Source organism: Saccostrea echinata, unplaced genomic scaffold (assembly GCF_033153115.1).
Source record: "Saccostrea echinata isolate AGI-Se365-2 ecotype Australia unplaced genomic scaffold, CSIRO_AGI_Sech_v1 ptg000057l, whole genome shotgun sequence".
Classification (NCBI taxonomy): domain Eukaryota; kingdom Metazoa; phylum Mollusca; class Bivalvia; order Ostreida; family Ostreidae; genus Saccostrea; species Saccostrea echinata.
Genome location: NW_026889806.1, coordinates 3,354,882 through 3,370,504, shown reverse-complemented (window position 1 = coordinate 3,370,504; position 15,623 = coordinate 3,354,882). Strand labels below are relative to the sequence as shown.

The 15,623-nt window shown below is 32.4% G+C and overlaps 2 protein-coding genes across 3 annotated transcripts in view; both read left to right on the top strand.

Annotated features, from left to right (window-relative positions):
* The window catches only part of LOC133174339 (sodium bicarbonate cotransporter 3-like), a 196,307-nt gene that overhangs the window by 120,513 nt on the left and 60,171 nt on the right, over positions 1 to 15,623 (top strand). The window lies entirely within an intron of this gene.
* The window catches only part of LOC133174338 (electroneutral sodium bicarbonate exchanger 1-like), a 39,284-nt gene continuing 29,197 nt past the window's right edge, over positions 5,537 to 15,623 (top strand). Inside the window, exons 1-7 of one of the 2 annotated variants that reach the window (XM_061309448.1) lie at positions 5,537 to 5,958; positions 7,486 to 7,617; positions 7,857 to 7,992; positions 9,958 to 10,118; positions 12,282 to 12,494; positions 12,886 to 13,070; positions 14,758 to 14,781. In XM_061309448.1, the coding sequence (XP_061165432.1) occupies positions 5,877 to 5,958; positions 7,486 to 7,617; positions 7,857 to 7,992; positions 9,958 to 10,118; positions 12,282 to 12,494; positions 12,886 to 13,070; positions 14,758 to 14,781 (933 nt within the window). In that variant the 5' untranslated portion in view covers positions 5,537 to 5,876. The remainder of the gene's footprint in view (positions 5,959 to 7,485; positions 7,618 to 7,856; positions 7,993 to 9,957; positions 10,119 to 12,281; positions 12,495 to 12,885; positions 13,071 to 14,757; positions 14,782 to 15,623) is intronic. The other variant, XM_061309449.1, reaches the window with a different exon arrangement.

Genomic DNA, 15,623 nt, shown 5'->3' with positions numbered 1-15,623 from the left:
TACCATCCACTGTAAGGGTACTTTATCTTCGATATTTTGGAGGTGGGTGTGTGATTTGGGTATTTCCACAGATGTTTGCCAATGTGAGTTTGAATTTCGTGTAAATTTTGCTTATTTTTAAGGTAACTTTGTATTAATGTTACATTATGAAGTCATTTCCTCTTCGTAAGAATTAGGTTTATAATATGTTCTTTGACCAAAGGAATTGTAATTCAAAACCTTTTTAAGGAAGTGTTTACTAGTATGATAAAGTTCCTCACAAATTATCTTTTCTGAGTTTTTCTTGGAAAAAAAAATTAATTGGGGACATTAGAATACATATGTAGAATAATAACTTGTGTTCCTGTAGAGAGATTAGGAATATACCTTATTGTTTTTAGCACATAGAAAGAGCTGAATACTCATTTAAGCTGCAGTAAATTAAATATGATTACTGCTGCTGAATGAAAAGATAAACTTTATGACTATATGGGGTCATTTCTTTTATAGTTTTTATAATTATATGAAAGACCATGTAAATGAGACTCTTTTTACTTGAACATTATGAAAGTAAAACCTATCCTTCAAAAGAGGATCCTTTCTGTTCTGTATGTGTGCAGTATAGGGAAAATGTCCCCCTGAATGACCTATTGTGACCTTATAATGACCTTACCTGACATTGGCTGACCAGAGATAAAGTCAGGTCACCTCATTTGGGTCAAATTCCAGTCTTCTTTCAGCATGCCATCTTTATAAATATAATTAATGACTAATGAATTAATGTTCTGATGCACTAGTGTTTACAATGTAAAGAAATGTAATCGGTGTACACGAGACTATCTTTTCCTGAGTTCATTTTTCCCTCTTAAACTAATTTCTTAAAGTTTCCCAAATCCATATAGTACATGTACATAAAAGGGGACAATCCTATATGTGTGTGAGATAGCACAAGTTCAGATGGGTCAGGGGATTATGTAAAGTACAGTAGTACAGATTAGTAGTATGAGAGTTCTGGAGTGATTGACTGAATTACTCAAGGTATGTCCTGGACTAGAATGAGATAAATCAAGAATGTTGACCTGTTCCTTTTTCATCAACGTCACAAAAGTCAGTCGCAAAAGTCGTGGCAGACTGATGACGTAGGGTTCAGATTCCGTGTCAACATTACCCCTCGGCAAATAGATGACAGGGACGTTAAGGGATCACTGAGTATCAATAACAGGGGGGCTTTATAAAAGGCCCTCAATATCCCCCATCTCATATTTAGTGCAGACGACATAAAAACATTGACTACCCTAGTGAAGGAAAGGATGTTTACTTTTTTTTATTGATTCTCATCTCTTCTTTGCATAGAGTATTGAATGGAGGCTTCTATATTATGTTACTGTGATACAATTCCAAGGAAGAATTTGTAATTTGAATTTGTGAACTTTCACTGAAGGAATTGCAAAAACTGTTGATTTAGACACAGGTAATAATGTTTGAAAACCTTATATTTTGAGTGTTATTTGTATCAAGGTCATAGCTACATTTAGAAATGTCTTCCTCTAGCTATTGATATGTGTCATAATGATTGAGAAAAAGGACTCCTTTCGATGTTCTCAGGAAGGAAACACAAAAGTGATTCAACATGAAAAAAATCAGGACACACTTTTATAGTTTGTTGTTAAAATTCTTTGATTTTAGATCATTCATGTTTACTATTTAATTGACATATGGAAGAAACTTGGTCATTAATTAGTGTAATTAAAATATAAATGGCCTATAGAATAAGTGCTTCCATTCAGATTAATAATTCTATTCACAAGGGGGTCATTAAAAGCTTGAAGGCGAAGAATGACCTTGAGCTAGGGTACAAAACTACATGGCAAAATATAGCACAATTCGTAAATGCAGGTTGAATTGGCGCTATTTTCGTTCAAGCAATAAACTTGAGAGTTAGTTTGATTATGGATGGAATGATACAGCTCTATATGATCAGACAGAGATTTACCTGGGAATAGAAAACTGTAGGCATAGAACACCAGACACACCATGATGAATTGATATATAATCACCGTTGAATATATATAATTATGTATAAATACAAATTATTTGACAGTCGTCGTCATCAAAAGATACAATAAACATAAATCTTGATTCGTTAAGAGAATGGTTATTATGATCAGTTAATTATCAATGAAAGTAGATGTGTACGAGGTATACATGTATACATATGTACCCTAGCTAACCTCTACTCTGAAATTATACTAGGCAGTTAATATATAGCACAGATAAATTGATGCCTGCCGCCTGGCCCTTGTGTAAACGTGAACCTTGCTAATGGTTACTAATGAGCACGATTTTAGAAATGTGATCAGGATTATTCTTGCTTTTATTAATGTTCATAATAAAAGTATAAGATTTTTTCCTTCATTAAAATTAAACTACATATACAATTTTTAATTAGTGAGATTTGGTAAGCAGCAAAGTGGTACAACTTGCTGTCTAGAGTGTAAACAAATTTTAGAGATTTCCTTTCACTTAATTTTCATTATTAAAAGAATGGGATCTGTCAAATTAGATAGATAAATAGATAAAATTGATCTAAATATGAATAAAATACTAAGGGACCAAGGGCATGGAATGAGAGTAAGACAAAAGTTTGCTTCATAGCTATCTTTAAGTAGAGTGTAGCGACTAGGGTACAGATATTAATTACACACATCAAGTTAATCCCTCTGTCAGTATGTTTATTTTTTTTTCATTACAGTGGCACTTCGTTAATCCGGACGCCTCCGTCCCCAACGAAATCGTTCGGATAAATGAATCGTCCGGATAAGTGAATCACTTCTAAAAGACCCTTTTAAAGAATGTATAGTGGTATAATGTGAAGGCAAAGAAAAAACCTTCATTTCACCTTGATTTATTGATTTCATTTTTGTAGTTTTAAAAGAAATAATTAATATTCAAAAAAGAAAAATAAAATTGTTCATTATCACCATTGAGAATGTTCAAATGACTAGCCGCATATATTCTCAACATAGGAAAGTAAGTAACTGAACACTGTAATCAGTGTACGTATTGTAAACATTCAACGTAAACACAAGCCATATTCAGGATTTTCAATATTTTTCTATAAACTCCAAGTTATATACCTTGAAAAAACATGATCGGCATTTATAACTAACGCCAGTTACGTATTTCTTAGTGCATTAAATAAAAAGATATTTTCTTGAACTATGTATCCTTAAAAATTGTCTTATGAAAAGAAAAAAAAAACGTTTCACATAATGTACGCTTTGAAAAATGGAAAATCGTATTTTGATAAACTTACGCAACTCAATACCACAACGAAATCTTGTGATTTACATGTATTATTCATTTTATTTACAACTCTCCAAAATTCTCATAAATTTATACATGGTTAGCAATTAATTCTATTCTGAACGGATTTATATTTAATTAATGCACAGTATAAGCTAAATTCTTCAAGTTTATAATATTTATTATTTGAGTTTAACAGTTTTAACACACGCTAATTATAGACGCTATTGTTTGGAGGTCACAGGTAACCGCTTTCAAACTGATTCCACGAACAATGTTTTGACAACAATTGTCACTACTGCAAGAAAGGTGTGAAAAAGTCGCTCCTCCAAAAATTACCGTCCGGATAAACGAGTCATTTTTCAATGAGTAATACGTTTTGTAGTAGAAATTGACCGTCCGGATCCGGAACGCAAATTTCTGGATTAATGAGACAGAATCACGTGGAAAAAAATCGGTTCCCAAAAAATATCGTCCGGAATGTGAAACGTCCGGATTATTGGCGTCCGGATCAGTGGTGCCACTGTATTTGTATCTCTAGTCAGTCTGTTATGATATGACAAATTATTGTTTATTTTTTGTATTATCTTAAGTATTACCCTTTGGTCTGTTTGTCTATCTGTGAACTCTGACATCCTACAGTCAGTCTACTCGTACATAACAAGTCTACACAGCAGGGAGGTACTTCTCATACGTAACAAGTCTACACAGCAGGGAGGTACTTCAATCTGTTTTAATAGACTGGTAATCAAGAGTTAATAAACTGATAAATGTCTCATTCCATAACCATTCACCTTTCTCAGCACCACCAAAGCCTTCTATTTTCCTTGGTTACAAATCAACCAATAGCCATGCGATCCTTAAATACAGTGATACAATTAATTGAAATTTCCCTTAAGTAAAGGACCTCCAGTGGTGATTGTGAGAAATATTGATAGAGTTTTATTGTGTTCAATTGTGTATTTGATTTAATAATTGCAGCACCAAATAAGTATTAGTATAACATCTCTATTTATAAAGTACGTATAATATATGTAAGTATGAAGAACATGAGAAAATATGACAGAAGTTTGTTATTAAGGGTATTAATACACATTTATTGCTCTATCATAATCTTTTGTCGTTGTTATATTGTAAAATAAAGTCAGTCTTTTGAGGGAAATATGCGAAATATTATATCAGCATCTCTGGTTCTGCCCCCGTTCTCTTTTATACAGTACTTGGTAATTCCATTCAGTGTGCTGTTAAACATTAACAAAAAAAATCACTGTCATTAAATTAAGTATCATATGTCAACAACAAAAAAATTCACTGTGTTATTCATTCAATTATGTAGTTATAAATGTGTAAGTTTAACTTCTGTTTTCAATATTCTTCATCATAAAATTACTGTCTAATGAAATATATGGAGATAACAAACAATATTCAAGCTCAAAAGTCCATTCAAACAATACAAATTAGAGGCATAGCAAACACGGACCTCCAAAACATCAGAGGTGGGATCAGGTGCCATGGAGGAGTGAGCATCCCCTACTGACAATATGCTATCTTAAAGTCATATATGGCGAATTTTTGATAAGTTCAGACTAACTAAAATTAAAAAGATCTTTCTATTTGTTTATTACTTTATATAAAGATGGTACTTTCCTGTAAATTACACAATTTAATCGTGTATTATAGATATTGGAAATTTAAAACAATAACCGATTTATTTACCGACTCCGCATTTAAATATCAGACACATAGTTTTTCAGTAAATTTAACTACAGATACGTGGAGATATTCAAGTTCAAAATCTTAATTTGAACATAAATAGCAAATATTGTGTTCATCTACACTCAATCTCGTATTTTTATTTTTTAGCTCAGATATGCCATATATATAAGCTTTAAAGATTACAAGAAATCCATAATTGATACAAAAATTTGATGACTGGTAAAATAAATCCTTCATCTCTGGCATCCATAGAACTGTAGTTAAAAAGTTTTATTGTACATGTATGCACTTATTTGTTTATTTATATACCCAATGGTGTGCATGAATATCAGTACTTTGAATGGTCTTTCATGTTTTGGATTTGAATAGCCTTGAATACTAATTTTATTCCGTCTGGTCTAATTATGTTAATGTAAGCAACGTGAAATTGATGCATGTAAATATTTGCTATTTCTGTAGGTCACGTTTTGTCATTGACTGAGGAATGTTTTGTCCTATTTTGTTCCAGATGGAAGAATATCTGTGTAATGATCCTTGGACGACAGAGTACTAACCGTGCAGAAAAAGCTGGAAACTATTTAAAGTCATAGTATATTAAAGCATAATTACCTATTGATCTCCAGCTGACCCAAGGAATATAAAAAAAACTGCTCCAGGAAAAAGGACACTGTCTTACATGTCTCCGTTAGTTATCATTATGTGTAGACGATCCTCAGGTTATTGAAATTAAAACAGTGAAAAACCAATCACACTTCATTAGATTCAGCCATACAGCAAATAAATCCACTCTGTGATAGTGTAGGCAGTCATATTTCTGGATATTTATTTCATCTGAACCACTCAGTGGAGAAAGAAGTGTCCAGTGACAATCTAACATGGACAGCCAGCAACAGCCAGTCAGAGACCAGGGGCTCATTTCTGTTGCCTCACATGTGCTGGATGATTCTGATATTAGAAGTAAGACCATTTCTCTTATTTATATATATAAAATGTATGTTACAATTTTTTTGGTTGAAGATATTTGGCATTGTTTGATTAGTGGCAGGGGGTGGGTAGGGGGAGGTTTATTTATATATATATGAACAATGTGAAAACCATACCTGTCCAGGTCTAGGGAAGCCATTATAGGGTTGTTTGTAGTTATGAATTACTTGTCAATGAATAGCAAATAAAAGGCAATTGTGTAGGAATACAATATTTCTAATAAAAACAGATACAAATAGACAGAGGGAAGAATTTTATACATGCACACAGCCTGCAAATATTAAAATATTTATAATAATATGGCAAGTATTTCCTGAAACAGCTCAGTTACTTCACATATCTTCCATGGATGCAAAGCATTTTGTCTTTCTAATAGTACATCCTCATAGTTTGATCTTTGATGTCAGATGTAGTGGTAGAACTTGACACAGAAAATTGTTACCCTCTTGTTTTAAGTTTACAGTCTATGTCAGCAATAAGGGTAATTACCATCTGTTGTTCTTTGAAAGTCACCTCACAGCTGTACACTCAAAGTAGTAGCTGCTGTTTTTTGTGGGGTAATTTACTAAGATTGTTTTCTTGTGTTAACAAGACATGTAGTTTTGTCAGTTATGGAGGGTTGGGGTGGGGATGGGGGATGGTTTTCCTAGTGGAAAATTTGATACCGGACATTCACAGAGGAAGGAATATCTCAGAGTCAGTTTTTTCACAGAAATGAAAATGCATTCTAAAATTATAACGGTTTGGTTCAATCCTAATAGTGAATAAATTACTTTATTTTTATCAATTTTTAGTGTACTAAAAAGAACTTAACAATTTGCTTAATCTAGACATTAATATGAACAGTTTGTATCCATTTTACATGTTTATATAATATATAGATACATTCAGTGTATTTTTCTTCATTGAATTGTATTTGCAATCTAAAAAAATATTCTATTTGCTATTAACACACTGTAAAGCTTTTCACAGTGCAAGACTAAAAATGTAAGGATTAGGAACTTGATACGTACACTTTTTGAATCAATACATTTGGAACACCTAAATCTGTATTTTTTTGTACAATATAAATGAGAACAATTAAGCAATTAAAGTATTGTATTGTAAAAATGTAAAATTAACTTTATGATTTATTTGTCAAATTTTCTTCCTAGCAATATTGGGCACGAAATTTATAACAAGGGCAAATGAAAATTAAAATTCATAAAGAGCAAAATTATAAATATTAGCATTGAATTACTCCGTATTATTTTTGGATTGGTTGATGTCTACCATTTGTTGACATGACCAGGTGCTAGCTGACAATATCCAAAAATTATAATTTAGTGCTTAAATAAACTGCACTGATATATGATTATAATGAATACATGCATTTTTGAAATGAATTTCCCAGAATAACCATCAATACAGGTTTGAACTCTCATAAAATTTTTTACTCCAGTTGATCAGTAATATATATTGGAGGAATACTGTTATTTTACCACTTTTTTTATTTTTTAGATCATCGATCTACTGATGCAGTATATATTGGATTACATGTGCCAAAAAGAAAACATCGACACAAACGCCACAAACACCGAAAGGTAGAAGGGGATAAAACTCAAAGTAGCCAGCCAGAGGTCTTCAAAGATGGTATGATGTGATAATTGTCCTAACATATGTAACAAGCTATAAACCACTAGAACTTCATTTAGCAGACAAATGTACATGTATTGGCTATCATGTTAATGCATTTAGACCTTTATTTGTTCTTCAGGGCCACTTGCTTTGTAAATGTCAGTAAACATGTCCTCTCTGTAAAGTCAAGGGCAGGTGGTCAGTATTTAGTATTTTTATGAAAGCTTGATATTGTCAATATAAATTCCTTTCAGTTGCTAACCCGGCCCAGCGGGTCCAGTTCTTGTTGGGGGAGGATGAGGATGAAGAACACAAAGCCCATGATTTGTTCTGCGAGATGGAGGAACTCTTCTATAATGGAGATCAAATAGAGTGGAAGGAGTCCGCTAGGTTTGTGTTCCATCATTAAATAAAATTCTGAAATCGGAAGATTCTCATAAAGCTTATTAATATGGCCATTTTCCACCAGAATCTGCATACAGGAAACAACTCAAGCATAACGGCGATGTACATTTGTCAATTATGTCCTTTTCCCAATAAGTGCTGAAGCAGATCTTTCGTTTGCTTTAGAGCCATCAATATTTCATAAACTCGAAACTTTATTCTCTCAAAGACCAGGGAAAAGATACATTTGTGAGCTAAAGACATTATGACAACAAGATTGATCAGCCCCAGAAAATGATGTAATGGCAAACAGAATAAAACTATCAACTTATGTCAGTGCTTGTGTACTGAAAAATACATTTTCACCAGCGTTTTCATTTAGAACTATCTTTCCTACAGCTGCAAACATAGCATACAAAATAAAAACACCACTTTAAAATTGGTTTCCTTTCTCACCTTCATAGCAAATATGACAAAACAGTACCTTTCACTCTGCCAACTGATGTTTGATGAAAGCATCTCAGATAAAAAGCTCTGTATTGGCACTACAATGGTAAAAAAAGCTTATCTTAATTCTTTTTAAAAACGTTTGACTCATTCATTGATGTGGAAGAGTGTAATCGGATGGTTGTGGCAATAGCTAAGGTTAAACAAATCATTCTTTACCATTCAGTGAGAGAGAAAAATGTGAAAACTGATTCCCCCTTGTCTCCTTCGTTGAATAACATGACGTATGTCAAACGCGTTATACAAATAAACCTGTTGTGCAGTTTCATAAGAAATCTTGTTTATACATTGTCTGTGAAAGAAGCTTGTAAATTAAAAGATGGTGTGTCTTGTCTGTCAAAATTATGCATCTACAAAATTCAAATTGTTTTTGACAAAACCTAGTGTGTTTTCATTTGAAAACTTCTGTACAATATAACTTCAATGAAGAAAGGCAGTAGGCATTTTGTTTGAAAATTGAAAATGGGCACAATTGTACAATAGGTACAATACAGCTCGAATGGCCTATTTTGAAAATCTTTTTTATGAAAAACCTCCCTACCCCTATCAAAAAGCCTGGAATAAAACAGCCAGTGGCAAATTGAATTTTCTTATGAATAAGTCAGATGCTATGTACATTTCCCAAATTAATTTTGTGGAGCGTTAAATTTAGATTAATTTAGATTGTGAGAAGTTAGGCCAAATTGAAAGTAATATCACTCAATCAAATCTAAATACAACAAGAAATAGCATATTTTAGGAAAGCAAATTATGACACATTCCACGATTAAACATTAACAATAATAGGTTAATACCGACTGTCTACTATCAGTTCATTCACCCAAATGCTCAGCATCTTTTAGGTCTGACTGAGAAATAGGGTCACATTTTCTCTTCATATACTGGTAGTTTTATGATCGGTGAAAATGCAATGCCCAGTTTCAAATGATGTATTAAAGAGGTCATTTAAAAGATTGTTTTACGTGTCATTTAGAAGTTCTGAACTTGTTTGGGATACATGTAGAATGACATATCTCGAGTCTAAGCCTAGCCCTATATCTCTCATACAATAAAAAAAACTCATACTCTAAATGTTATTGGGCTCAGCAATATGTAGGCATAGTTGAATTTCACTTTTAGATTTGCATAAAATGGCAGTATCTATCTTATCGATTATAAAATAATATTATTTTTCCGTCTTATTTCTGTAAAGTAGATATTGTACTGTTTGTGTTATGAAATATGTGAAGTACATGTAGCAGAAACGAGTGTTTTTCTGTTTTACCCCACTTGTGATAATTTTTTGATGAAATCCTGGCTTATGGATGATAAATACCAGCATAATGTAGTCTTAAAGTCATTGGATTGCAGGATGGGACATTTATGTGAAAGACCCAGCTCCTCTCATACACTAAGTATAAATTACTACCACAGTTACAGTATTTGTATTTCACTGAAATTTCTCTTTGTTCTCCTCTATTTTAGGTGGATTAAGTTTGAAGAAGATGTGGAGGAAGGTGGAGAGAGGTGGTCCAAGCCACACGTAGCCACTTTGTCTCTCCACTCTCTGTTTGAACTGAGATGTAACATCCTCAATGGAACTGTCATGTTTGATATAGAACCCTATGACCTGCCATCTCTTGTTGGTAGGTTCAGTGTCAAGTGCCAAGACATGTGTTTGTGGTATACAAGTGAAGAATGACACAATAGATTCTTTTTACTAAAGTAAATAGTAACATAGACACCAATATTAAATTAAAATTAATCATGAAGGGATTTTTTTATGCCCCGCCATGAATATGGCCAGGGCATATAGTGTTTGTCATGACCGTCTTCCGTCCTTCCGTCTGTTCTTCTGTCACACTTTGTTCAAAGCTCAGTTTCAAAGAAACTATCCAAGATATTTTTATCAAACTTCATATGCTGATAGATACTGATGAGAGCTATGAGAGCTATGCAACTGCATCAACATTTTTTTTACCTTGACCTTTCCTTTGACCTTGACCTTACTTTTCTTAAATTAGTGTTTAGCTCAGTTTTAAAGATACCATTCAAGATAGTGTAATCAAACTTCATATGTTGATACATACTGATGTAAGCTATTCAACTGCCTCAACATTTTTTGACCTTGACCTTTCTTTTGACCTTGACCTCACTTTTCTTAAATTAGTGTTTAGCTCAGTTTTAAAGATACCATTCAAGATAGTGTAATCAAACTTCATATGTTGATACATACTGATGTAAGCTATTCAACTGCATCAACATTTTTTGACCTTGACCTTTCTTTTGACCTTGACTTCACTTTTTAGCTCACCTGAGCTGAAAGCTCAAGTGAGCTTTTCTGATCACCCGTTGTCCGTCGTCCGTCTGTAAACTTTTCATATTTTCAACTTCTTCTCAAGAACCACTGGGCCAATTTTAACCAAACTTGGTACAAAGTATCCTTGGGTGAAGGGAAGTTTAAATTATTAAAGTAAAGGGCCAAGTCCCCTTACAAGGGGAGATAATCAAGAAAAGACAAAAATAGGGTGGGGTCATTAAAAAATCTTCTTCTCAAGAACCACTAGGCCAGAATAGCTGAAACTTATGTGGAAGCATCCTGGGATAGTGTAGATTTTAAATTGTTAAAATCATGACCCCGGGGGGTAGGGCGGGGCCACAATAGGGAATCCAAGTTTTACATTGAAATATATAAGAAAAATCTTTAAAAATCTTCTTTTCAAGAACCACTGGACCAATAAAGCTGAAACTTATTTGGAAGCATCCTGAGGTAGTGTAGATTCTAAATTGTTCAAATCATGACCCCCGGGGGTAGGGCGGGGCCACAATAGGTATTACAAGGGGGGAAATCTGGTAAAGAACAGCATGGCCGAAGTTACTCAGGTGAGCGATGTGGCCCATGGGCCTCTTGTCTTAAATTAATGTTTAGCTCAGTTTTAATGAAACCATTCAAGATATTTTTAACAAACTTCATATACTGATACATACTGATGAGAGCTATTCAACTGCATCAATATTTTTTACCTTGACCTTTCCTTTGACCTTGACCTCACTTTTCTGAAATAAGTTTTTAGCTCAGTTTTTTAAAGATACCATTCAAGATAGTGTTATCAAACTTCATATACTGATACATACTGATGAGAGCTATTCAACTGCCTCAACATTTTTTGACCTTGACCTTTCCTTTGATCTTGACCTCAATTTTCTTAAATTAGTGTCAAACTTCATATGCTGATACATACTGATGATAGCTATTCAACTGCATCAATATTTTTTGACCTTGACCTTTCCTTTGACCTTGACCTCACTTTTCTTAAATTAGTGTTTAGCTCAGTTTTAAAGAAACCATTCATAATATTTTTATCAAACTTCATATGCTAATACATACTGATGTAGCCTTTTCAACTGCATCAACAGTTTTTTACCTTGACATTTCCTTTGACCTTGACCTCACTTTTCTTAAATTAGTGTCAAACTTCATATGCTGATACATACTGATGTAAGCTATTCAACTCCATCACTATTTTTTTCACCTTGACCTTCCTTTGACCTTGACCTCACTTTTCTCAATTTGTGTTAAAATGTTGCATTACTTATATACCCTCGGCAGGGCATTCATGTCCTCTGGACATATTTCTAGTTTTGAAATTTAAATTAATGTAATAAATGTATATTTAAATTGTTCTTATGGAATGAAAGCAGATCTAGACTAATCAAGAGGGAAAAAACAGTTTTCCTTAATTTTAGCACTTTTAATTTGAAAGAAAAGAATAAATATTATATGTAAACTTTTGGTACAAATTATCTAGAGTTGGTGGTAGACACTATGGTTGCTAGTAAACAACTGGAGGAGAACCTAAAGGAACAATTTGTAGACACCATGTTGATCAGGCATCGTCACCAGAACCAGAAAAAGCCACAAAAGGTGGATGAAAATGGAGGCAGCAAACTTCATTTGCCCTTAATTCGATCTTTTGCTGACATCGGCAGGAAGAGTTCAGTCCCTTCCTTCCAAAAACATGGTAAAATGGGGGTTTTGAAAGGAATATACTGCAAAAAATATTAGTATTGATAATACATACGAAGTGGTTAATGTTGGGTAACCATTTACTCTGATATCTTTCTTCACCAAAGTCTGGAAACTAAATTTTCTTAACATACATGTACAAATTCATTAGAGATTTCCTTTAGGAGGAAAATCACATAGCACAAATGAAGATTATATATGGAACTAGGTATAAAGATTTCTTGAATATCCAAAGATGGAAAATCACATATTAAATAATGCAAATTTCTTCGCTTCAAGAATGTTATAGACCATAATGTTTGTTTTCATGACTTCTTTTATGAAACATGAAATAGAAATATATTCACCATGTATCTTGTTGTATGCAGATTTATGTATTTGTGTAGCTGAAGATCCAAGCAATCCAGCACAGATACTAAAGAACAAGTTCAAAAGCGCCAAAAGTTCTCCCAACTTCCACGCTCCAGAAAAACAAGAGAGTGCACCATTAGAACACCACCCGACTTACACAGGGAGTTTATCTACCAATCAAAGTAGCAGTGATTTGCTAACCCGAGACTCCTCACACAAGGTTAGATAACTTAGTAAAGCCATCTTCAATATTTAAAATCCATCAGTTACATTTAGTCTGAGCAACATTCCCACAGCAGTATGGGAGAGATTACTGATATTATATAATATTAAACATTTTAGTTTGGAGGTTAAAAAAAAAGAATTGTTAACAGCCTCTCTAACCATAAAAATGCGAAGGTGTGTTACAAAATATTTACTTAATCTGAAAAATATACAGCATGAATTTTCTAATATCTTTAGTCATTAGATGGAAGTTAGAAGACACTAATCAAGTACTCAATTTTTGATAAAATCCTTACATTTTAGGAAAATTAGAGAAATTACAATAGAAAATGATAAATTTCTGTTGAATTTTTAGTCACTGTCAAGGTTTTTCAAGGTATAGAGTCTGGTTGTGACGGCTGGAGTCAGTTACGTGGGGTGACATTAATATGTCATAAGGTTACTGACGTTCACTGCTAATTTAACATCCTCAGTTTACACATATGGGAATTGATGTATATTTTTGTATCTGTCTAATGTGTATAACAACTGTACCGAGAATTTCCTTTTGCTTCTAAGTGTGCTGTAGTTGATAAACTTACAATTTTAAAGTCTAGATGACAGTTTTGTTGTGTAGAAATTAATCTCCTAAGTTTTGTTTGGTTTAATAGATCCATCCCTGACTAATTTCAAATTATGTAAGCAGCATGATATTCTTTTGTATTTCATTGTACTCAAAGATAAAAAAAAAAAATGTTCCACAACACAAATATAATATGTACACATTGTATTTTTAACATTATAAAGAGCAAGTGAAAGTCAGTTTTACTGTTTGTTAATAGTTATTAGGTTGAAAAAAGATAAATTGATTAATATTGCTGCTTTTTTACACTATGTAGGGTATGAGGGTAAGTGAATCTGTCATGATTGTCATTGTCATTATACATCTATAGGCCCTCGACTCAGAACAAACATCCAAGTCTATAATAACTACTCTCAAAATTTATCACCCTTTAAAGTCATAATTCTCCCCCCATTTGTGTTGTGGGTCACTATGTCTGGAATAGGAATAAATTAACTCCACTTCAGTGTGTAAAGGAAATACAGATTTTCCCTTTTTTGAATTTAAATCCTCAAAGAATCTTAATTGTGTGTCCACTGTGTGCCATTAAAAACATGTTAATCTCATGGATTGCACATTATCACCAAGTTAAAACTGACAGAGTCATTTAATTATTTTTTTGGATTAAATTACTTTTAAATTAGATCATCCACTCTACTTTTTCAGAAAATGTCCTTTTCTTTTTATTTATTCATCTTTTTTTTTTTTTTTTTTTTTTTTTAGAAATATTGCTTTCACATCTAAAGGCTGAAAATTCTCAGAACAAATTATATGCATTATAATTTTTCTTCTGAAAATTCTTTTGTTTATTTTATTTTGATTTATAAGATATGAAATGAATGATTCTCTAATCATATAAAATATACCAGCCACTAGATTTAAAATTGTAGACATAACTGGAGGATACAAGATATGTGTAAACACTGAAAGATTAGCAATGTTTAACTTCCATTATAGTGATGTTATTTATATCTACTTCTAGTTTATAAATATATCAGATTTATCATACAGTTATATTTATGAATTTTTCTATTAAATGAATATATAATAAATAAGGTTCAATGTCTGTATAAATTTTCAGGACTTGAGCCATATGAGCAATCATGTAAGAGTTTTACAAGCCACCTCAGTTATGGCATTGTTGTTTCTTTATCATTGTTAGTTGAACTAGTTCATATGTATTCATCATATGTAACTTCATGGCTATATTATTGTAAAAAAAAAAAAGTGAAAGAATGAAAAATATGTGTTGGGCCTGTAGGATTAATATAAAATATTTTTATTTTGATCTAAACATTAAAAATGGTATGCATTTTGAATAATTGAGTTTAGCATGTTTTAACATTATTAAAAAGAGAAAATAAATTGATAATTTTCAAAGATTTATGAAGTAATTGACGATAAAATGTGAATTAATGAACATGAATGAAGCCAAAATTCCATATTATTACAATGTTTTTTTATGAAATTGAATATTTTTAATGTATATATTCTGATATCATTCTTTAAATTTCTGTTTAATTAATGTCTGACCCTTTGATTCTGTTTCTTATCGGCCTAATGCTATTTCCTATTGGGCTGTGGCGACAACAGTGTAGCATATGCATGCATAAATGTAGCTACACAACAAATTAACCAGAACCTATCTTAGAAAGACCCATATAAACAGATCTGTTTAGAAATATCAGTTGTCTTTCATAAATTCTTATCTACAGAAAAATTATAAGCCTATAAAAATCAAAAAGTTTTGCCATGTTTCAAGCATGAAATAGCAAGAGCAATGGTGGACATATTTATTGTCAATGAAAAAAGAAAGACAACTCTGGATCAATTCTTGACAGATCTTTCCATATTCATGCATGAATTAGATGATGGCCATGAACTTTGCAGAAAATTAACCTTCATGAATGATTAATCCTCATCAGCAGAAGCCTTGCAGAAAAACAT